The sequence below is a fragment of the Glossina fuscipes genome, unplaced genomic scaffold (assembly GCF_014805625.2).
Source record: "Glossina fuscipes isolate IAEA_lab_2018 unplaced genomic scaffold, Yale_Gfus_2 60803, whole genome shotgun sequence".
In the NCBI taxonomy this organism is placed as follows: Eukaryota; Metazoa; Arthropoda; class Insecta; order Diptera; family Glossinidae; genus Glossina; species Glossina fuscipes.
Window position 1 is genome coordinate 299,367 of NW_024003102.1, and position 25,871 is coordinate 325,237.

Sequence of the window (25,871 nt, forward strand, 5' to 3'; positions counted from 1 at the left end):
ACGCAAAAACGCAAACGGAAAGACTGCGAAGTGCTTACGAGCGATGAGCACCTAATGCCTTACGAAGCCCAAACAATGATGATGGGAAGAAAGGCGAAGAGGTGAATATCTACGGTAAGGTTATAGCGTTTCCTATGTCTTAAAAAAAAATGTTGGCATCGTCGTATAATTTTTAATGAAAATTCTTACAGAAAATTTCTGTACGGGTTGTTCAAGACTTCGTTTTTGTTAAAGCACTTTCGAAGCCTATTTGAATGCTTTTTATGGATACAAATGGGCCCTTATTCAACATTTTCTCAAGAAGCTTATAAATATTCACATTATCCTTCGACAATTGAGATTTCACTCTTCTTTTACGAAACATCCATATATTTTTAAATACAGTGACCTTTTTTAAAAATTCCGCACACGTTTAATTCATATTTTTGCCCCTATTCTACGAATGAAAATTTTTCGGATGTGGCGAAAATTTATTTTTCGCAAATGCAAAAAATGCAATCAGAGGGAGAGGGAGAGAGAGCGAGAAAGAAAGAGAGACAGAGAGAGAGAGATTTATACCGAACCTCCTTCAAGACTTAACATAACTTCAAATATTAACTTACCATGCTCTTCAACACGTTTCCGCTTAATGTTGTTACCGTTGGGATCAGTTGTTGTTGTTACTGTTGTGGAATTGTGGATATGTTGCTGGCCCTGGTTCTGAACATGCTGTTGAGTATGAAGCTGATTGTGATGATTGTGATGATGTTGATGAGCTTGATGATGCGACTGGTGTATACCTAAAATTCCATTTATGCTATAGCCGGTGGTACGATGTTCACCGATAACATTGTTGTTGTTATTACCGCTGTTATTGTTATTTGCATTATTGTTGGCGCCATTATGAATACTTGCGTTCGCGGAGCCTGTTATACTGAGTATATTTTGCTGCTGCAGTTGTATAGCCGCTGCTGTAGTTGCTGATACCGTTGATGTAGCTCCTGCTGTTGACGTTGGGGCATGTCCAATCACAGATGAAGCACTTAGGCTGTTATTGATGCTATTGCCGCCGTTATTAATTGTGCCGTTGTGATTGTTGCTCGCATCGTTTTTGCTATTGGTACCATTTACCAATTCATTGTTATTATCCATTGGATCTAGGTTTGTCGCGCCTCCACCTACATTACTTGAACCCACACTTCCTCCACTTGCAGCACCTCCACCGCTAGTGTTATTGTTATTACTTTGTTGCTGCTGATGATGCACATGTTTGGCTTTTTCTGCTGCTTTATTACGCACAATTCTGTAAGATTAAGAAGAAACCATATCTATTGGTACAGGAAATGCATAGATATTTTACATACCTAGCAAATGATATGAAATAATAAGATTATTATACTGTTAACGTACTATTAGTGCCGAATTTCCAATATATATATATATAGATTTCCTTTGTCTATGTCAGCTATTTAGTAGTTCTAAGAAACCCTCCTTTTTTTACTTCGAGGATATGCTACCAAAAGAGGTCTTCAATTTATGTAACACATTAAAAGGTCAAATTCAAAATATATAAACATACTACAAATGTTATCAAAAATTGACATTATTGTCAAAATATCCGCATCTTCTTGCTCATATTCGATTATTAAGCGAGTGAGGGCTGGTGAATCAATCAGTTCACCGAACCGAGTGAATTGGACAAAATCTTTTAAATTACATTTAAAGGTTGTTAGCCCCCGGGGAATTTTCTCAACAACATATGTCTCAATTGTGTGCATAAAAATAAACCAAATGCTTTGTTTTTGGATTTGCAATAGTATTAGTAGGCTTAGGTGGTGTCGCCATTATCTTAATCGACTAAAATAGCTGTTACCATACCTGATGTTAAAATCCATTTGTGTGCAAGCAATGGTGTCAATGTTATCTTATCACATTACCATTGAAAACGGGAGGCAACTTTAAGGAAAAAAGAAGTTGTGTCTAGTCACAAGCTTATCATGCACGTAACACTTACATATAAAATTCAAGTTGTTAAATTAAACTAATTGATAAGGATTTTTACGTACGATTCACCGAGATTGTGAAGCTTAATGTGTCTTTATTTTTTTTTTAGTTGTCAAGAATTTATTATTTATTATGATTTTATTTGGTGGAGAGTAAGATATATATAGAGGAATGTACATAAAATCTTGACTTCATCCATTCGTCTTTGTTCTTTAATTAACATACATATTTTAGAGTGTTTTCTTGCATACATGTCAAGATCTTTCGATTACTTTTATTGATAAGTTACAAACACATTTTTGAAGTTTTTGTGTTGAATTGTATTATTCATAGCACGTAGACACCTTTGCTTTAATTTAAAGTTGTTGAATCGCTTTTTGCTGTTATCGATGAAAAATTCGGACAGAGTTTCTAATTGTGGTATTATAGAAATATTTGGAACAGAATGACAAAGAAATCGTATTCGATTATACTGACCGTTACGCTAATATAAGGGACATAGTAGTTTCAAAACTGTGTTGCGCCTACTTAGAGACACTCTTTATCGGCATCGTGGATCGTGTGTACTGCTATACAGAACAGTGTTTTTATAAAAATTGCATATGCTCAGTTTAAAGTGTAATGAACTTGATAATAAGCGATATATTCTTTTATTTGAAATAAAAACAACAGGATATAAGACAGCCATGTGATTGATTTTTATACCCTACACCATTCGTTGTATAGGTTATATTAAGTTGGTATGGATGTATGTAGCATCCAGAAGGATTTAAGTTGAGCCCACGTTTTCATCAGTATATGCATGTCGATCTATCGGATCACCTCATATCTGTCCATGTATTTTTGTGTTCAGATTGTAACCTTTGAGATATTTTGAATCAGTTTGGCATCCGAATGTGTTTTAGCACAGAGATGGATGCAATTGCAAATCGGTTGGACCGGATCCAAATGACTAAATAATCGTATTTCGGCTTATTAAATTGATGGTAAAAATTTGGATAACGGATCCTACGAAAGGCAAGCCTTTTTATGGGAGAATGGTCCAATATTTCGTAGTGAGCCGTAAAAATTAACATTGAATAAATCGTAGCAAATTTAGACCACATAGGTCTATTTATCGGATCCCAATCCACATGAATGCACTCGTGATAAGTACAGCTATGTGCCGAACACCCGAATTTCATTAATTCTTAGAAATAACGCTTAGTGCTGTGACTAAACTATTACAAAATGTACACAGAAAAAGAAAAAAGCATATAGAAATCTAGCACAGAGGCACACTCGCAGCAGGTATAAATACTAGTTGCGAAGGAACTCCTAAGCAGTTGCGAGCATGCATAAGCTCGTCAAATGACAGTAGTGAGCAATTTGCAAGTCACACGAAGCTTTTAAGATTAAAAGTTAATTGAGAAAGTGAAAAACGCGTATGAAGAACAATTCAAATAGTCCTACATTCAGATCTAATTGCTAATCTAACATAGTATTTGCAATGGAACCAAAATGGTTTGAAAAACTGGTAATTATGCGTTGCGTTGATTTTGGTAATTTTTTGGCTTGAAAAAGGCATTTATTGAGAAAAATTAGTACAATATAGATTAATCAAAATATTTCCCATCATTTTCTGCAACTTTTACGAATCTTTTTGGTGACATGGCGATATCTTGGTATTTATATTGGTTTGGCAAGCCAATACAATCATAAACCCATTGTCGCACATTTCAAATTTTGCGGAGCCGCGTGTTAGACAAGCCACGTTGCGTCGATCTGAACAAGTGGTACTCAGAAGGTAACACGCCTGGTGATTATGCTGAGAGTGGCAGAACTTCCCATTCGAGCTGCAGCAGCGTATCGTTGACAACAATTGGCCAAAATGACATTTTCAGTCGATTCGTATTGTAGTCATTTCAGATGCTATTCCTGGTTTTTTTTGCAACAATACGCCCATTCAATTTGTTCAAACGATTTCAATAGACATTTTCGGCAACAGCTCTAATTGGTGTCAGGAACTCGTAACACACAACATGTTAATGATCCCACCGTATGTATACCAAAACGTTATGGCCTTGAATATTCCGCTTCGATGTCGATGTGGGTGGCTCTCTTGAACTAACCCACGACTTTTTGCTTGGGGACTTGGGATTTTCAAAATCATCAAATTTAACCGTCGTGTATATTAATGCTTCGCATTACCTTATCATTTTCACTAATAGATAAATGTGACTTTACATATATGCTAGCAACGAATGAGACTCTACAAATGGCATCGAAGAGATCTATTTTTTAAGCTAATTTCCATGGATGAAATATTGAGATACGCAGTAAAGGTTTGATAAAGTATATATATCTTCGTGCGATCACTTTAGACTCATTTATTTGCCCGTCTGTCTGTTTTCAGTTACTAGAACGTGCATCGTCGCATCGTCCGGGTTTTTAGCCAGAGGTTTTTGCTTATTGTCCAGAGGTATTGCTTTTGTCATCAAATTAATTGAGCGTAATTTTCAATAGTTTATTTTGGCATATATGCAAATTTTTAATGTGGGTTACTCGGCAGCTATGCGCCACACTGGTATAATATATAATTGACTTAAAAACCATTTAGACTATTCAATTTAGTATTTCCGTTTATTATAGGAGATAGCTTTTTCAATTTAAAAGCTGTTGATTCTACAACTGCAAGGCTTATAAAAGTCAAATCCGTGCACGGTTACATAGTTTAAGTATTTTTCAATGTTCGAGTAGTTTGACAATTACATTACGACCTAGTAGTTAAGCTCATAAACCTTTTGCAGAGCTTTTAAAATAATATGAATGAGACGCCATAGCCAATATGTGTAATACTTATAGATTAATCAAGGTAGTTAATCCTTGCTTAACAGCCTTGCTAACAGCTTGAATCTCTGGTGACAAATTGTTCCAATAACTATCGTAGCGTACAACGAACGACTTTTCAACAACTGAAGCCGTTAGGAGGGATTAATTATTTGAGAATTCATACTAAATTGCTAAACTGAAACCGCCTATTAAGTGAGATTATCCAACTTAATAGTTTAAATTTGATAATTTTAAATAGATAAACGAGAAATCTATATATAAGGTAATTTTCAAATGAAACATTTTAAGAAAGTTTGATGATAAGCGGATGCATGATCTCTGAGACGAATATTATAGATAAAGCGTAGAAATTTATGGGCAGTTCAAGCGCAGTAGTTTATGACTTTATGATATGACTTTGTATGACTTTAAAAGAAAGTAGGTGAGTTTAGATTTGATGTTGAGTGGCAGATAAAAATTTAGACTGTAGAGTTTTCGCATAGTTGGAAAAACTTTCGTGTTACTATTATGCATATTGGGCTAAAGTTTAATTCGCTACTACTACAAATAATACTCCAAGACGTCACCTGGACTGGAGAGGGAATTGTTGAATATCCAGTTATTCATTATTCTTGCTAGATATTCCTTCATTTTAGTTTAGAAGACTTGGTGTACGTAAAATAACTACTCCCATTTGTCTCTACGTCAGTTAAATTATTCACAAAAGAATTAAAAGAGATCCTTGAGGAACTTCTGAAATAGCTTAAGCTGCCCGAAAAAAATATTAATAATAGATATGGGTTGCTTGCGGTTTAGTAGGTTAGATTGCATAAGATTACATGCACTTCTAGAGAGATTGAAATTGCGATAAAAATTTTCAATCAGTATGAGGGGATTTGCCGAAAACCTTGGAAAGGGCCAGCGAGACCAGAATGGAGATTTCATAATGATTAAGAGTTTCTATTATTAATTCACTAATAGAATTAGAAGAGCAGACGTGTTAAGGCAAGGAACAAGTCCAAACTGACAATCTGACTGAACACCGCCTTGGTCGCAATAAAACTGTTCGATTTGCTGCTTAATAAAGGATTCTGCAATTTCAGAAAAGGACGCCAGACAACTAATTGGTTTTAAATTGTCTAAGATTAATAAATATCTGTGCTTCGGTATCTGTATAATTTTAGCTGTTACCATAGGGTAATTGTATAAATAAATTCTTGCAAATTGCTTTAAGTAGACAATGAAATACTACGCTTAACTTTAAACTGTTAGATGCTCAGATGGTGACGCCTCCACCCCCGTTCACAGCACAATCATTCCTGCATACATTGTAGTTTTGAATTAACAAAGCGTTCTTAGAAACATGCTTCTTGTGCCGAATATAACACATTTAACATAATTATTAATATTATTATCTTAGTCAGCGTAATTATATTTAATACATTTTGGTCATCTACTTTAATAAACAGTTAAGCTTTAATATTGGCATAAACAATTATATTTTTTTAGTGTATTCATTTATACTCTTTTATAAATCTACATATTTTGTCGCAATAGTCTTTATTAATATTCATATATATTACTAATATTCTAGTATTAACATAGCGAAGAGCAGCTGTGAATTCATTTCGTGAAAACATTTGCGAAGCTCAGAAAGAAGTTCCACAGACTCCGTAATGTACATATATATACACGCCTAAAGCAGCATGTAAATTTGATACCTCTTTTTTTCAAGGCAGAAAAATTGCTTATTCACAACCGACACCGGTTAAAACAATTTCCCAGCACATTCTGTTCGGTTCTATAATACCTATACCAAAATGTAACATATAGGTCATGCTCATTAAATATTATAATTTATCAAAATTTCGTCTTTTTGTCAACACCTTTGCACCTCATAGAGAGCAGATATTCTTCACCAGTGTCAAACTTAAGATTCAGTTAAGCCGTCTGTCCGACTACATGTCCGTCTACTCATCTGTGTTATATCTATGGTAAACATGCTCCTAATTGGGAATGTAAAATTTGGCAATAAAGATTCGGCCACAGCCAAATATAGCTTTCTTACTCGTTTATTTAATCCTGATATCTGTACAGGTTTATTGTTCTAATTGGGTGAGGATAACGTCTCTTACTTTTTTCACCCTGCATAAGACTTACTTATTATCGCAAATTATATATGTAAATAAATAAATAAATAAAAACTGTTGATTATAAGTTTTCTCATATCGAAAAAAAATGAGATGTAGTAATTGCCAAATATTGGAGCCCTAATTACAACTGTAAAACACATAGGTAAACACAATTAAATAGGCCGTAGAATTTATGTACTATAAGTCATGTTTTATATGAAAATTCTATAAGTTTAATTTAAAGAAGCTTTTTCAATTTAGCGTAGTTTCTAATAACAGAAATGTTTACTTACAAACCAATTTAGACGATATTTTTTTAAAAATATTTTAGAATCTAACCACGCATCTTTTTTATTGTACCGAGCGTAGACCCTAACGTCGACGAAAAGAATTCTTATGTACTTCCGTCTACACAACGTAACTTCCAAAAACTAATGCACAACGAATTAATTCTGAATGCTTGCACGTGGCACGTATGGATTTTATCAACGTTGACGGTAAGAGCATTAATGTCATGTTTCATAACAAGTGGCAAAACATGTGTATGTGTGTTAATGTCAACTTGTTTTGTCTTAGCAAGAACGTCTATCTATCACTCTCGCAAGTGTGTTTTTAGTGATTTATTATGATAATTACGTATATATTTATAATAATAATATATAACTGAAGTGGAAGGTTACTGTTCCACCATAATTAGGTATTGTCAAAATATGAATCAGAACATCGAATTATTTGTGACTGACTTGAAATTGTTTACTGGCTGTTGTGCTTCTGAATTCGTTTTTAAGGAAGAATTTTTGGTGTAAATTATTGCTTTCATTGCATTTCTTGTTATAATATAAATGTGTATGCATAAACCTTCTATATTTAAGGCTTTGCAAATCCTTAATAATGTTTAGCTTACAAATGCAAACATATATGAAACTGGAAAAGAGGGATATACTTTTCAAGGAATTGAAATGCTCGAATCTAATCATCATTAATACGTATATCATATATTAGTAAATAAGCGGGACTTGATATATATACCGTATAGTAACGAGCAATATAGCTAGAGTTAGGGCGTGAGGTGATACGACAACAAATAAATCCCCAATGACTGAAAAATTGATAGAGCTTGGAGAGACGCTGACGTTTTCCAAAACATTTTTGTAAACAGCGGTAGTGGCACAAAAATTAGCTTTTCAATGTGATTCTTTCCAAAAAAAAAAAAAACGATAGGTTTTAATTTTTATACTTTTTCCTGGCGAAACAAATCAATATCAAGGTAATTCCTTGAATTTCCTTGCTTTGAGACTTTTAATCACATATACACGAACTGTGATTAAATCATCTACGGGTTTTAAGCTGATAAGTTACACATATATTTTTGTATATTTGCACATTTGAAAATGTGTGAATTTGGAGAATTTTAAGATACGTCAGATACGACATCATCGTCTCAAATAAATATCACCGCCACTCTACCGAGACTGACGTGGTACAAAAACATATATTTTCATTGCTTTACCTTTCTTCCTTTTGGTATTTACATTTAACTTGCCGGTAAAGTGAAAACTTTTGATTTTAGTTGAGAGATTTCACGAAAAAATTCTTAAAATTCCAAATTATAAAAATTTTATAGTTTATATACTTATAATTTATTTTACATATTACATAGATCAATTTAACATAATTAAAAGTTGTAAATAGAACAAGCAGGAATGTTGTATTCGACTGTGACTGCATCTTTTATACCTATAACCGTGGTCCTAAAAAAAGAAAAAGATATAACTTTTCATACTTTAAACCGTGCCTACCGATTGATATTATTTGGTTTTAGAATAAAAGTGGAAATTTATATGGTGTATGTATTGTACTTTATAAATAACCAGCAAAAAACACGGAAAGCAAAGATGTTCATAGTTTTTGTTTTATACACGTGTGAATTTTGTAGTCGTGTTCTTTGTAGAGTTTGGGTCATTTCAAATTCTTTCGCAAGTTTGTAGGCAACGTCTTCGTTCTTGTGAGCGGGAGAATGATTACCCCAGACGTTACGTAGCTGCGCAAGTGGACAGATAGGCAGATAAATGGGCGAACACGCATTGAAGCCGATCAAAAATTTATACACTTTATGGGAGTTTGAACTTGGCTTCTGCGCGTTATAAAAGTTTTAAGAAAAGAAAAGTATTATACACTATAAAAATAAACAAGCGTGGCCGATTTTCCCTATTTTTGTAGAGAAACGTCTGCCTAGCTATGTAACATCTGTGGTAAACTAACCCCTGCTTGGGAGCATGAAGGATTGGAAAGTGACCCATACTTTACAAAGTACACACCTACAACGCACACGCATCTACTTATGTAGGTTTTTATTATTAAAAACCTTTGTTTTTCGTGTGTTTTGCTAGTTACTCGTAAAGTGCGACACATGTTCTCTTTTATTCTAAAAATAGAAAAAATCAACCGTGCTTACCCGATGTTGTAGAGTATGAACATTTATTCTTTTTTTTGGGGGTTATGGAAGTAGGTGCGAAGAAAAGAAGAAATATAATCTGCTTACTTATTTTTCGTGCAAAATGAATACGAAATCAGCTCGGCTTCAGTCATATGTGCGTACAAAACTTTTTTCAAAATGTACATGCGGGCAGTATAAAAAACCACTTGTATTACTTTTCATAATAATATTGTATAAAACAAGTAAGAAGATTATATTTGGCTATTACAGAATTTTTTATAAGCAGCGCCTTCATTCCAACAAGTACTAAAAACGAGAAAACGAACTCGTCGTACTCCATAATTTTGAACGGGCGTACCTAATATTTTCTGTTTTTTAGTATAGTTATGGGAATTTAGGTTGTGTGTCAGTTCATAAACAATAAACAAAAAAATCATGGGGTAAAGGTACTCTCTGCTTACGCTGCACTCTAGGCATGTCCTTTCAACGATTTGCTTTATTTTCAATTTGCAAAACTTGCAAAAATTTGGAATATTTTCACCAAATTTTATTGAGAAAGTCATTTTTCCAACGGGAGAATTTTTACTACAGATGTTACATAAATGCGCAGACGGATAGCAAGCGAACAAAAGGATACACTTAGGTGCTTCAGTATTTGACATTGTTCAAGAAATTATGTTTGTATGAATGTTTTGGCAAAAAGTTTAGATTTTAAAAGACTATTATATTGGGTAGGCATGGTCAATTCTTTTCACTGCTATACCACATCCCATAGAATATGGGGCTATACTTTAGTAGCTTTTCCTATTTTAGTTTGTGAGTAAAGAGCAAAAAAGTAACTTCTTTTTCATTTTGAAAACGGAGATTTCCTACTAAAGTGAAGATAGCCCACATTTTTAAGATTCGCGTCTTTGCTGAAAATGTCTTCGGTAAGTGACGGTTTATTGCGAAATAAAAAACAAACATGTAAAATAAGTATTAAAATTAAATAATATTAGCAAACGTCCTCATATAAAGCAAATTAAACTTTTAATTAAACCAATAAGGCTAAGTTATTGTTACTAAATCTTATACCAAATTACAGTACAAATACTGAAAGAATCCAATATCTAAATCGTGTTATAACAATTTTCAGAGACATTACGCCGATATATGATATGTCGTGAAAAATGCTAAAACCTACTAGAAAAACCTTATTACATTACCATGGCCCCGGTAGATCACCGCCAAATTCGGCCCAAACCTGCCCTCTCTATATATGCAAGACACTAAATGCAAAATTTGTAATAAAGTTGCTAATAAAATGTTCGATATTGGAGAAAACAGCCAACTCTTTTTTGTATATATATGACACTTACCGATTTATGGATGAGACGCTCGGGACATTGTCCTGTGAACAAATTCCCTCCGATAGTAATCTGTCACGAATTTCCCAAGCAAACATTGTGGGATTTTCGCGTTTATAATTTGCGATAGCATCAACTACGGGCGGTGTAGCAACCTTAGGTTTAGAGCCTCCTATCACACCAGCTTTAAAGCTGCCAGTTTCATAATACCTGATGAAAGGTTAATCAAACAGCATAGTAATATAATATTTATAAACCATAAAAAAACAATGAAAAGTGAATAAGCTTATTATTGTTTACGTAAGGTTTGCTGTCTATTAAATTGCGTTTCATACAAATCATCGTATGCACTTAATATCGACATATATTCGTCTATGTAATAGCAATATGTAATTGTATTCAAGTGTAATACTAAAGCTTGATATCTCCATTAGTATTCCTTCAATGGAAGTGACCGACGGAAGAAGCCACCCTTCTTATTAAAAACGATTCATTTATCTCTTCAGCCCAATACAATTTTTCCAGCGGTATTACAATCTATTTTGTCTACAAATTGGTTCGGTGCATTTTTTTGCGGTCACATTTGCGTTTGTTTCAGAACAAAACGATCCAGATTTCTAAAAATGTTGTCCATCGCTGACTAGTAGGCTTTGTCACTTCTCAGATAACTTTTGAATTCGAATTGCGAGCACACATTTGGCTATCGTCACAACAATCGAAAGACCGCTTGAGCAAACAATAAGTCATCTGTTGAAACCCGTGTTAATTCGAAGGAATATTTTCTGCTAATAACAGCAGGGTTGATAGAACATTCCAAGTTAAAACTGCAAATATTTCCTAAGCGAGTTTTGCTATAAGGGCTCGAGTGCCTTCATACCATATCACGCCTTTCGGAACGCCAAGTTTTTATCTCAATTGTATCAATTAGTTACGTACCTCAGTCAGTTAGTTGGAACGAACAATAATACACTACATCCAGCTGCCCTCCCCGAATTTGGGTGACATCTTCATTTTTATCGATAGGGACCCTGTAACCAGGAAAACGAAGCGTAGCACTACCCATTCAGAGCTCCAAGAAACTAACGTGTGTACGATTTTTTTTTATTTATATTATTCTATGACCAGTATTTCAGGGATGTGCACTATTCGTGTAATACGATCACGGTCGGAAAAAAGTATGAAAAGAGAAAGGGATAGAGAAGCGGTTGCTGTCGAATCGATAAATGTTAAGCCTTTCCTGGTTGAGCGTGCACTACACCTACGACCAAAGTAAACTCTACCGCACTAAGATTTAAACCCGCAAACACAGGTTTGGTAGTCGTGACTCTTACCTACTCGGCTACTCATACGTGTAGCTTAACGATAGTGCCTTCAAATGGAGCTGTCGCAGTTTTATTCTGCACTCTACAGTTCCGTTCACCCTTCCTCTTAAAACACAAACCGAACCATTTTGTAGTCCCAATACTAATTTTATGCCTGAATTGACTTCGTGAAAACGTTTCTAGGACCCCAGTTACGACCATTGCATTTTTTATTTGGCGGAATAAAAAAACGGATGTCACTTTAAGATGCAAGCTGGATAATATGATACTGCAAGAGATTGTAGCATTCAATATTTAAACTGTGCGAACATCACGCGCGTTCAAAATTTAAACTTGCAGTTCGAATGATATGTGCACGTTGCAATATCCTCCGATGATTTTTATATAACGAATTCGGAACAATTTTTCGACTTCTTTATGTAATCATACGCTAGTCCATGTCCATCCAAATACAAATTTCAATCGTAACATATTTGTCAACTCACTAACTAACTATTATTGAATGGAGTGATTTTAAAAGAATTTATTATTAAAAATGCTCGAAAAGACTTTCTACATACCGATATGTGGTTTCAAATTTTAAATACCATGAAGAAGAAAAAAGGACATTATACGCGGATGTAACTACATTTTTTATACCCCCACCTTTATCGTAAAAATTCCTGGAGGAAAATGAACTTTATACTTGTACTAATAAACTGACCGATTTGTCCTATTCTTGTGCAGGTGCTAAAGGGTCGCCCACAGAATATACAAATTTTTACTTTTTTAGCTTACTAGTAATAAACGGACAATTCATTTTTTATACCCACCACTGTAAGATGGGAGTATACTCATTTTACTTTTTTCCATAATGTATGTAACACCCAAAAGGAACCTTCAGAAATCCTAGAAAGTATATATATTGTTGAACAGCATGAAATTTCGAGTTGATTTAGAAATGTCTGTCCGTCTGTGTGTACGTGTAGTGTGTGTTGTTGGCACTCTTCTGGTCGAAAAAATGACGATATTGACTATAAATCTGGTAAAAACATTGCAAATTGCTGCACGCTGGTGCGTATTGAAAATGGACCAAATTGATTAAAACAGAATAGCGCAGTAGGGCGTAAATTGAAAGCAAATCAGTTTTCTTCAACAAAAATTGCCGGATTTTGGCTCGTTACTCGGAAATTGTTACAGTTAGAGGGCTGAAAATTTCGTCGTAGCACTCTACTTTTTACATCCAAAAATGGGAGTAATCGATCAAGCCCACACAAGGTTACAAATAATTACATTTTATTTTTCTCACTTTTTTAAGGTTTTATGCTTGTTTATCATATGACAAAGAAGACATAAAACTTTTTTGTTGCACTCCTCAAATGGAGATATATTATCAGCCTAAAAATGGGTTAATTTTAAAATGAATATAGATATAGAATAAACACCGCAATAAATTTTTTCTTAATAATAGCAGCGATATGAGTATCAGATAAAAAACTTGGGGAGTAGAATGCGAAGAGCATAGTGGTGGGTATGCGAGATTCGGCCTCGCCGAATACAACTTTCTTACTTGCTTACTTAAAAAAACACAGCTTTTCTCAATTTTTGTCGCGCAGTGAGTGTCTCTTTTGACCAATTTGGTCCACTTTCAATACTAACCTGCGCACAACAAACTTCTTGCGTTCTTGCCAACTTTGAAGCTTTAATTTTTCACTGAAGTGTATCTTTGAATGTTGCAAACGTTTTGAAAACTGAATACACGGGTATTCTTCATTGTTAGATGTAAAAAGATAATAAAATTATATTCGGTCACGGCCGAATCTTTTATATCCATCACCGTAATCCTAAAAAAAAGAAAAAAAAAAAAATAAACATCATCTCCAATATAGGATAGAGGCGGCTGATTTTTTCTATTTTCAGAGTAAAAATTGAAATTTCTATCTTGTATGTTTTGTATTTTATGAATAACAGGCAAAAAACGCGAAAAAAAAACGTGGTCACAGCTTTTGTGACATAGACGTCTAAGCTTTGAAGGCGTGCGTGTTAAAAATGTTGGGTCATTTTCCAATTCTTTCGCAGGTTGTAAGCGATATTTTAGTTTACCATAGATATTCCACACTTGTGCAGATGAAAAGATGGACAAATGAATGGACGGACGGACTTAGATGCTTTCGGAGTTTGAAGCTGGCCAAAAATTTATATCCTTTATTGATTTTTGAAGATTGTTTCTGTGCGCTATAATGGTTTTCAAAAAAAAAGTAAAATATGACGCCCTATAAAATTAAGCAAACGTGGCCAAACTTTTCATTTTTGTAAAGATACTGAAGCATTGGCCATAGAATAAACGTTCAAACTAATGTAAACGTGTCTACCGTAGTTTATAAGTAATGACCAAAAAACCAATTTTTCTCCTCACTTTACTTAGTACTGTAGACGTGTCCTTTAAGCGACTTGACCCGTTTTCAATGCAAACCTGCATGCGAGAACTTCTAATGGTTCTGTCAAATTTGAAGTTGATAGCTTCATTTTTGCGGACATTAGAACGTTTGCAATCGACATTACATTGACGGACATGGTTACGTCGATTTAGAGTTGTATGCTGATAAAGAAGATATATAATTTGTAGGGTTTCTGAAGCTTCCTTCAATATAAAGGGAAATGGCCCTATATATCTATGTAATCCGTCACAGTTAAACTTTTATACTAAAAATTAAAGATTTGGTACTTTGATAGTATATATATAGTGGCCGTAGTCACAATTATATAGAATCAATTGAGTGAAGGAACCAACAATTTTAACCATATTCAATTAACAACAATATCTTTGTCATTGGCGACAGAGTGTAAAATGAATTGTCGCGTCGCGCTCTTCAGAAAAATATATACATATGTTTGTATATACATATATATGTTTGTATATACATATGTTTGTAAATATATTTATATATGTGCGTGTTTCTATATATGCCTCACTTCCACTACATGTGTGTGCGGTTTCATAACATGAATATTTATTGCTCTAAAATTTTTTCGCGATCACACGAGTAATTATGCTTTGAAAAATTCCATTGCATGCACAACCAATTAAGTGCAATGCCCATTCGTATTTACCAGAAATACTGAAGCGAACACATTCCAAATAAATATATTTTTCCTTCTGCATGTTGGAACTTACCTCGACAGAATTTTTGATACACAACCATGACTAACGCGCAGTTGTCTTGATATATCACATGGGCGTACGCCGTTGTGCGCCAGCTCTACAATACGTTGCCGTACCACATCTGGCAGAGGCCGACCATTAACGAACACACCACCTAGCTGATTAACACCGCCATGACCTGTATGTAAACGAGATGAATTATTTACAAAAGGTAACTAAATAAATAATTTAAAATTGAATGAAAACTGGTTATATTGTTTACATTCTGCATATAACCGTTAGTTAACAATCGACAAAATTTCAATAATCTAGCACTTAACAACAGAATTTTAATGATGTTAATTTTGTAGACGGATCAAAATTCATGATTAGGAATTAAGAAACGATTTGTTCTAATCCTAGTCCGGGATGACTAAGATCGCAAGCAAAGTCCGGACAGTTATACGAGAATGATAGGTATAATTCATAGGCCTTGCAAGAGTTCAGAGAAAGTTTACCAAATCGACTCAAGAATGTACACACTTCAGGAGGTGTCTAATAAGCTTTCTTGAGACTTTGCTAATGGAATGACAGAATTAATATATAATGGTTAACATCCCCAACACGAGTCAATATAACTTTCCACTGCTTTCCATTTAGAAATTACATTTTACCATGCACGGCTATGACAGCTTTAATGCATCGATTAATAGTTCTCGAGACTGACAAAAAATTAATTTTTTTTTTTGCAAAATTTGACTGCCTTTATCAATATTATCTTCCTCAAGGGTTTCGATAACCGTCCATACCTTTCCTACCATTTCAATGGTCTTTTTATACAACGATTTGTCGCGACTGTGAATTCTCGCAACGTTCTCATCCTTTGACACAAATTCTTTTTCTTGGTTCATCCCTTTAGCATCTTCAAAAAAATAATAATCGCCGCGAGCTAGATCTAGAGTGTATGGTGGGCTATGCAGCAGTTGTTATCGTCGACTTGTAAAACGACGAACATTTGGATAACAGCTTTGTCAAACTGAAACTTTCATATAAATTAGGGAATGTAGTCCTTTTCGATATCGTAAGAATGCGATCTAGCTGTTTAACCTTAGTTTTCCGACTATTAACAATAATTATCAGACCCCGTTCAGAATTACCAATCCATTGACAAATTGCAATTTTTTTTCTAAGGAGAAAAGTGGCCACAACATTTTCAAAGTCAAAATATTGAATTTGAACGATATTTCTTTTACCAAAAATGCACGCCCTAACCTTGATTTTTTCATTGGTTTGAAAAGAATGAACTTAACATCACTAAAATTACTACATTGGAAACGGTTGAAAAAAACGACAAAGAATTTTGAGAGGCCTCATTTGATGGCACTTTGGTAAAATAACGTCAATGTTTTCTCAAATAAAACATTTACATATCTTCTGTTGGAATTATTGACCGATGTTTTATATTTTGTAGCAAATTTCTTGCTCTTACATCTACATCTACAACATTACTCTTAGCGCTCTGTAAACAAAGCAAAGATTGTCAACGAATCCAAAACAAACTGACATACAAGACTGGCATCTATTTAGTTCTAAATTATCAGCTTATAAATTTCGTGCAAAAGTTGTCATTCATTCTGATGATGAAATCACACCAGAGAAAAGTACTGAAAATCAAAGCGTGCAAATTACATCCAGGTTTGAAGTTAAAACGTATATAATAGGTCTAAAATTAGATAAATATTGAAAATATTTTCTTCTTATCCGAAAAGTTCACCTAAAATGAGTATTTTGTCGTAGAAATCCATTCATAATATACACAGTGTGTACAGTCCACCATGATACACGCTGTGCCGTATCACTCGTTAAATCGCGTCACTTACGAAACCAGTACTTATCGCTCTAATACAATAAAAAGATTACCAAAGACTAACGTTAGTATTTAACTACATACCTTCTGTCTGAAACCCTGTGGAAAACAGTATAAACAGCGTCTTTTCCTATATGTTTGGATGTAGAATTTTAGTTTTCGCCGGCTACCACGTCACACTTATAGTTTAATGACTTTGGCTTAAACTGATCAGAGGCAGATAGATTTAAACTTACAATAGGCCGCTATAGCTGACATCGGTGGACTCAAACATTAGCCATCAAATTAAAATAAGTCTCATAATATCAACATTTCACAAAGCATATTACTGACGCCAGCAAGAAATTTCACGTGCTTGGGACCAGCTATAAAATGTGGGATATTTTACCACTTTTTAATCCCTTGACTCATACTGCTGACTAATTACATAAGCTATACAGTGAAAAGACTAAGTGGGTCTCTTTTCAATATATTGTCTGCCATTCACTAAACTTTAAGGGTACATTGAATCTCAATAATGAATCTATGTACATAATTATAGCTACCAATACCATCTAGTGTTCTGTATGGATATTTTATCACATCCAAACAAACTACTTACATATCACATAAGCTAAGAGATTGACACAAGAAAGGCATGATAAACTATTTAACCTGAGTAAAAACTAACCAAATTGAGTTTATTGCTGAAACAAGTTGGTAATCTAAACCAAACACCATTCACCTATTATATATGAGGAAAACTATGAAAACATTAAACGAAATGGTCCAGTTAAACTGTCTTATACACAAATTTGATTACTTCTAAACAAATATTAATAACGTAAAGAGCGAAAGTGTCAATATTTGGGGAACAGGCCGAGGAACGAGAAGACGACCATGCATGCGATTCCTTGACAAAACTACTTCCCAGTTTTTACTAAAATTATAAACGTTAGTATTGCGTATATGATCAGAAGTGGCAAATAGACAGGTCACTGCTAAAATCAAAATGTATCTAAACATCTTTGTGAGCAAAGAAAGAACAACTCTCTAATGCCTGTTTAAATCTCAAGTTTCTCTTTGATAAAAGGTACCCCTTATAACTGACATTCAAAAACTAAGAAGAAGCGAATGCTGAAAGAATGAAAGTTACACTATCATCTACAACGTTTACGTCAAACCAACACAGAAAGTTTCAAAACCACCAGCAGGGGAATTATAAAATAATATTACGTACTTGTTGAAGCCATTTACAAACGCTTTTTGAAGAATAGTATGCATCTATTTTTCTAAATATACCGAAAGTATTTGACAGATTGCCACAATGGCCTATAGCTCAAATTGAAGAAAATATTACCAGTATAATACTATCTCTTCCTCCAAACTTACCTGAAAAGTCGCAGCGTCTACGTGAAAGGAAGCAATGAATTCAGCGATCTTAAAATTGTAAAATCAGGTACGTTGTAGTTTAGTATGTCATGTCCATTATTGCATCTGGTGTTTACTAGCGATCTACATTAGTCTGAAAGTGCTCTCACGGGCACCTTTTACGGGAACGCTCTTTGATGACATTGATGGTTCTGATGCTGATCCTAACATTGTAAGCCAAACACCAAAAGCGTTTGATGTATCAGTGTGGTCGCAAAAAATTGATAACTAAACGCAAAGAATCTAAATCGGTTCAATTCGTTTTATGCTTACGAAAGGATTATGTTGTCCTGTGAAGTTAAATGGCGCACAAGTTTTGCATCACGATAACATTAGGTATCTTAGAGTAAATGTAGACAAAAACATAACTTGGAAAAAATTTTCAAAGGCGTTACACGTGCAATTTAGAATGCTTCGCCCTACTTAATTTCCATAACTTAAAGTCTGTTCGGAAAGCAATCTGCCATTAAAACGGCGTAAATATACGTTATATAACTATACATAACAGTAATTAATTAAACATTACAAAGTTTCCAATCTAAAGAGTTCTGAAAAATTGCCAACACTCCCTGGTTTAGTTTGTTAAAAATAAAATTAAATCGCTCTTCCAATTTGACAAACTAACACTCAATAATATAAGCCAAGCAGTCTTATTACTTATAGCAGTATCGGAAAATGAATGCCGTTTAAACTGCGAGGAACGGTAGTCGACCTGCAACAAAACTATCTATATACTAACTCAAAGGCACATTAACAGAAAAAATAAGTAAAAAGCAACTATTATTTATCTATTGTTGTGATCTGCTTCGTGAAGTGAGTGTTCAACCGGCTTCTTAAAGGAATTTGTGAATAACGCTTGTTCGTTTTTGTTGCTTTTGTTTTTTTTGCTTTTGTTTCGTCTTTGTTGCCTTAGATTAACGCAACTGTTTTAAATGTAAGTGGAGAGACCATCAGATAGTAACGTAACGTAAGAGTTTTAAGATCTCTTAAGCCACCATGTTCTCCAAAATTCTGAAATTCTCAATCCAATGGAAAGGGAAACCAATTCGTTGTAAGCAAATTGCTATGATGCTAAAGAAAAGGAGTCCAAGCCCTCAATAAAACTGCTACCTTACTCTCTATTCTAATTCTAATTCTGAACATCAAAGAAGAGAGTGAAAATAATGGAGATTTAAACCCACCCCCATTCACTCATTCCGGTTGAGTTTAAGTGTAATAACATACGATCATGGGGGGTACCATTTACCACGTACGTTTAAACACCCTGCATAAGAATGTTAAAACTTCGTTCCACACTCTTATTCGCTGAAGTTACTTGCGAAAACAGAAAGCTGAACCAGTTAAAAGTCGAAACTGCCAAATTTTCGGACGTGGCGAAAGCTTAAAAGCGCACTATGGAATCGTTAAATAAATGCTTTAGACAAAGTGAGCAAACCATTTTGAAATATAAGGCAATTGTTGGATACGAAATACAATGTCTTTTCCCCACTTAAATATAGAGAAGGCATACTTTTTCCATGCAGTGACAAAACATAAACTTTTGCAGAGAAATGTCAATAAAATCATGAAGGGTCTCTTGTCATTTAAGCTTTTGTGCGAGTTAGCTCTTGTGCAGTTTATGTCTCAGAGAGACACTACATAAATGATGACGCCGTTAAATGTTTAGTGCGCCTAATACACCTCAAAAAGTCTCCTGGTGTGGATGACCTCGAAAATAAAGCTTTAAAAAATATTTCCCATGAAGTAATCTATTTTCTACTTCATGCATCAAACTCCAGTATTTTCCAAACATTTGGAAATCCTCTGCAGTTATGCCAATTTCTATACCAGTTAGACACCCGCTAGTCTCTTGAGTTCTCTACGCAAAAATCTTTGAAAGAGTTATTAAAAGCAAATTAGTAAAAACAATTTTTGAGAAAAATATTATTCCAAATGAACACTTTTTTAGAAGCCAGCATAATGACATCATATAGTGCGCATATGCCGCAATGTTAAATCAAATTTGAAGCTAAGCAATCCACTGGCTTAGCCCTTTTTGACGTTAAAAAAGGCTGTGGCTCCGTTAGGCATAATGCTATGACTTTTAATAAGGTATTTCATAGTATTCAGCTTCTTAAAGTTATATTATTCGGAAGATTTTTATCTAAAAGTTATTTTTGTCTACCTATTCCTGCAAGTCTTCCGAAATGATCGGCTCTGGGTCCAAATTTGTATTCGGTTTTCTGTTCCGACTTCCCAAAATGTTATGTCTGCCACTTTGCTTTATACACCGATAATATCAGTATATAGTTGACAAGTTGCAAATTGCCATTAATATAAAATATAATTACCTAAACGGATGGGATATAAAGTCAAAAGCAGGTAAGTCGAAAGCCATCTTTTTTACTCTAAAAAAAAACCCTTGCTTTGTCCCTTCATTTCATATTTTAAGATCATAAAATTCCTTTCTCTGACCATGTTAAGTAATTGAGTAATTTGCACAGTAAACTGCTATTATAATACAAAAAAGTTTATAATAAATTGTCACTTAACTGACAATAAATTAACTTTTTGTCAGCCTCAATACTCCATTTTACAAGCCGAGCTGTGAGGGTTAAGTTTCATCGGAAGTTTTTACTACTAGATTTTTCTTCGCTATGAACACTATACACATTGTATGAACTCTAAGACTCTTTATTTTTGGACTTATAATGGTGTGGAATGAAGCAAATGTGTAGTATTATAGTATTTTTAAAAAAGCGTGTAAATAGTTCATACGAATAAACTCTTCTTATATTAAAATCAACTTTGGACTTTGTATTATACGAGTCTACTCATAACCGAAACATTTGCAATTTAAATTTAGCACTCATATCAGCTCTCAGATTAACATTTTCTAAGAACTGTTTGCAGTAGAGCAGGTCCATTTTTAAATAATATCTTCAGATAAAAATTTGGCAAACTTGGATTTCCTATTATTAAATTTTGGACAATAAACATCCCAACAACAGTCGGCACACGTAGATGCAAGACGGGCGGACGTGATCCAATCAGAATTTAACCCTCACCAAGAACATGTATATTTGTGCATTTGTGCAGATATATTAGTTTGGGGAAAAAGAAATCCATTATTTTTTCTGTAGATGGCTGCACTGATAGATTTCTCGTAAAGTATCGGTCAAACAATTTCAAATTTATGCTCGTTGGAAAGGTGACATTTCGCAGTAAAAAAAATTCTTTTGCTGTTTTTTGTTTGGTGCATTCAGTTGTGAGTTACAGTGTGTTAAAAAGGAAGTGAACAAAGAGAAAATTCGGTACATTTTACAGTTTTTCTTTGACAAAGGCGAAAATGCAATCCAGGCGGCTAAAATTGTGAATGGTGTTTATGGTTCCGATACTGTAACAGCCAATTATGTGCAATTTTGGTTTCGTAGATTCCGTTCAGGAATTTTTGATGTTAAAGATGCACTTCGCACAGGTAGGCCGGTCGTCGAAAATGTCGATAAAATCGGAGAAATGATCGAAGTTGACCGGCATGTTAGCAGTCGTAACATCGCCCAGGAGCTAAAAATCGACCATAAAACAGTTTTGAACCATTTACACAAAGCTGGATTCAAAAAGAAGCTCGATGTTTGGGTGCCACACCAATTAACAGAAAAAAACATGAGGGATCGAATTTCCATCTGCGAAGCCTTGGCCAAACGGAATGAGATAGACCCATTTCTTAAACGGATGGTGACTGGAGATGAGAAATGGATCACAGACGATAACCCTGTGCGAAAGCGATCGTGGTCAAAGAGCGGTGAAGCACCTCAAACGGCCAGGAAGGTTTTGCTATGCATTTGGTGGGACTGGAAGGGGATTATTTATTATGAGTTGCTTCCATATGGCCAAACGCTAAATTCTGATCTCTACTGTCAACAACTGGACCGTTTGAAGATAGCGATTGACCATAAACGGCCAGAATTGGCCAACAGGAGAGGTATTGTGTTCCACCAGGACAACGCTAGGCCACACACATCTACAGTGACTCGCCAGAAACTTCGGGAGCTTGGTTGGGAAGTTTTAATGCATCCGCCATACAGTCCGGACTTGGCATCAAGCGATTATCATCTTTTTCTTGCATTGCAAAATTTCTTTAATGATAAAAAATTGGAACCTAGCGAGGATTGTGAAAATCGACTACTAGAGTTTTTTGCAAATAGAGACCAGGACTTCTATGAGGGAGCCATTTTGAAGTTACCTTTAAAATGGCAACAAATCGTACAATAAAACGGTGCATATTTGATCCAAATCGGACAATCCGAAGCATGTTAAATAAAGTCCTGAAGTTCATATAAAAATAATGGATTTCTTTTTCCCCAAACTAATATATGTATATTTTTGTTAATTTGCATAAATTAAAAGGTTAAATTAAAATGACGTTTATTGTTGATTTCCTTATTGACTATGGCTTGAAGGAGGCTCACGTAAGTATTTTTGAGTGTTATAAACTGACATTTCTAATAAGTTTGGTTTATGTTGCAGTCGATATAAAAATTAACAACATACGTCATTTTGACTTAACTTTTTAATATATGAAACTTACATCTTTTGCGTTTACTTAAGGGCTAAGGCAACTGTAAATTTTTCAACAAAAAATTTTTGCTACAGGCTTAACATATTCTTCGAAGCTGCTAGAATATGTGAAAAAAACATCATTGCCTAACCGATATGTTTTTCTTCAAATTTCGAGCTTTTTTCCGAAGCCCTAAGTATTGACGGTTTCAAATAAATTTTTGCTGAGAAGTTACAGAAGTTACAGGGCTGACCTGTTAATTTATAGCTCTTCTATTACCCAGTCAGATATATTTAGAAACTTGTTACGTTTATTTAAAAGCATTTCCAAAATAAAATATGCTTGTGTAGCTGCACCAAGGTGACCGTTGTATAAATATGAAAAAAAAAATTAAAAAAATTAAGTCTTTGGTATGAAGTTTTTGATGGTGCTGAGTTATGCATTTTCTAGCCATTTTCTTTATCGCTTCGATATACGCATAGTGTCCACCACGCGATTTTTCTTTAACACATGCAGCAAAAGAAGTTCTTTTGAGCAACAAACCGTCGAAGAAATAAAATGGGAGGCAATAAAGGTTTGAATTTTGAAGGATACTTTAATAATCCTAAAATCGGAGGCTAATGGAAAAAAATAAGAAGAAAGTTTATTGTGATAAGAAAATGTCCATAGAAAATCTAAAAACGTCCATAGAAAATCTAAAATCTCGAAACCCAAGTTACGAACATGGCACTCAGCATAACTCACATAACTTTCAATATTTTCAACCGTTTTTTTTTTTTTTTAATATCGTTACGAAAACATTTTCTAATGATTGACGTACAATATTTTTGATAATTTAGTCTAGCCTTGTTTTGTTTACAAAGTTTTGGATGGAAAATTGAACGTTTTAATTCGAAAATCAATCAAACAAGAATCAACATTTCCAAAAGGTCGTGCGTGCGTCATTCACCAAATGTGGGAGTGTAGGCTAAACAATTTCTTTTCTTCAACCTTGTACCAGTCACACTGCGTGCTAGGAAGCCCTTGGAGTTGCAAAAGGCTTAAGAGAATGGCTGTGGTGTTGGCAATCAAAACTACAATCAAATAAATAGCAACAATTGTTAAATAATTGTCATAGTTTAACAAACGACATGTGTATAAACACCTACAAAGTAAGTGCTACAAACTTTATTAGCTTTAGAATGCATTCCTGCAAGTTTAGTCGGTTCTGTTTCGTGAACAAATGTTAAGCATATTATAATATCGATCAACACATCAAGTAGTGAAGAATGCCAGGCGAAAATTTGTACAGACTCATTATATCCGAATCTTCCTCGTACTTATTGAACTAAATCGTAATCAATGATGCTGCTGATAAAAACTCGTGACTAAAAATGACCCTTAGACAGCCCCGTAACGAAAAACGAAATAATGACACTAATATATTAAGTGAGAATAATAAGACGAAACACAAATAAATATGGAAATTACCACTGACATGAAATGATAGCTACAATAAGCCATTGTTTCCACAGTGAATTAAATAATAGAACGTTTTAGAACACATTAAGTAAAAAATGTGCAACAAACTCTGGAAAAGTTTATAATAATGTAAAATACTTGTATCATATACGATAAATTTATTAATAATCATTAGGTAAATCATATTAGGTTTCATATTTTGTAATTAATTTTTATGTTTTAAGACTTTAAAGTGTGCTTGGTACTTAGTGGGACTTTATTGACAAGTAGTCATCACTTGGATATTAGCTATAAATATAAAAATAACATTTTTCGACAAATGTTGGGTTGAACATTAAAACAACACAATTTCGTACTTTTGCTCAGGCATGAGAATGGAACTTAGAGATAGAATGCAGTAGTGTTGAAGTCGTCTAATATAAAGCCGTACAGGATTGCTGATTGCTAATGGTTACTGATTACAAGACACCATACCTATGCATGCAGAACATTTTCATTCCGCTTCAATGGATTACTTGCTTAAATAAGCAACAAATATATATAGTAGCGTATATTTTATAAACAAACAAAAAAATATTTATATATGAATGAACAAATTTTTTCAAGGGCTTGGTAATGTAGAACACGGAAACTCGAAATGATCATCTTGTTGCTTTCTAAAATTTCTGGGACTTAAAATAATAAAAGGATGTTAAAAGAAAAAAACTGCAGGTTCATCCATAGTCTCAATATTGTCTGCATTAGTAGTTCGGGCGAAATATAAAAATAATGATATATATATATATTACATAAAACAAAACACTGGAGCCGTTTAGTCGTAGCAGAGTATTTATTACTTTTTAAGTAAGCTATTAGAATAAAAAAATCCACAAAAATATTACTGTATACTGTTTCACTAAAAATGTGTGAGGGCAATCCAAAATCAAAATACTGTCAAAGCGTAAAAATTCAATTCTGCAATTTTGATATAAAATGTAGAATATATACAGAATTGTTTTGCACACACAGTTGAATACGTAACATGTCTAAAGCGGGTAATTACAAAAACGACAGAAGGGCGTAGAAATCTTACTCTCGAGCAAATCTATAGCTCAGTTTGTTATTAAAGTTATCTGATGGTTTTGTGCACACATTTGGTGCTTACAAAAAAATTCAGGAATCCTGAGAAGAATCCTAGTATTTGACAATACTCGCACAATCTTGCAAGTGCTACGGGAAATTAATATTTTGGTTTGCCGTCAAATAAGAACCGTAAACTCTATGAAGTTGCAGCGTGCATATATATTCGAACATATGTGATATTTAATGATTGTGCATACTGTCGAAAACTTACTAAAACTTTCTGCTTTCTACTTATTGTTAAAAATAGAAAGTAATAATAGCAATAACTTTATTCAACCAACACCAAAGTTACCATATGATTTTTGTAACTGTTGTGTAATTT

The 25,871-nt window shown here is 34.0% G+C and overlaps 1 protein-coding gene across 2 annotated transcripts in view; it reads right to left on the reverse strand.

Annotated features, from left to right (window-relative positions):
- Positions 1–25,871, reverse strand: part of LOC119643437 (paired box protein Pax-6-like) — a 73,380-nt gene that overhangs the window by 40,325 nt on the left and 7,184 nt on the right. For both annotated transcript variants that reach the window (XM_038042782.1, XM_038042781.1), the window contains exons 2-4: positions 15,186–15,351; positions 10,722–10,919; positions 603–1,282 (exon numbers count right to left, since the gene is read on the reverse strand). In XM_038042782.1, coding sequence (XP_037898710.1) covers positions 603–1,282; positions 10,722–10,919; positions 15,186–15,351 — 1,044 coding nt within the window. The remainder of the gene's footprint in view (positions 1–602; positions 1,283–10,721; positions 10,920–15,185; positions 15,352–25,871) is intronic.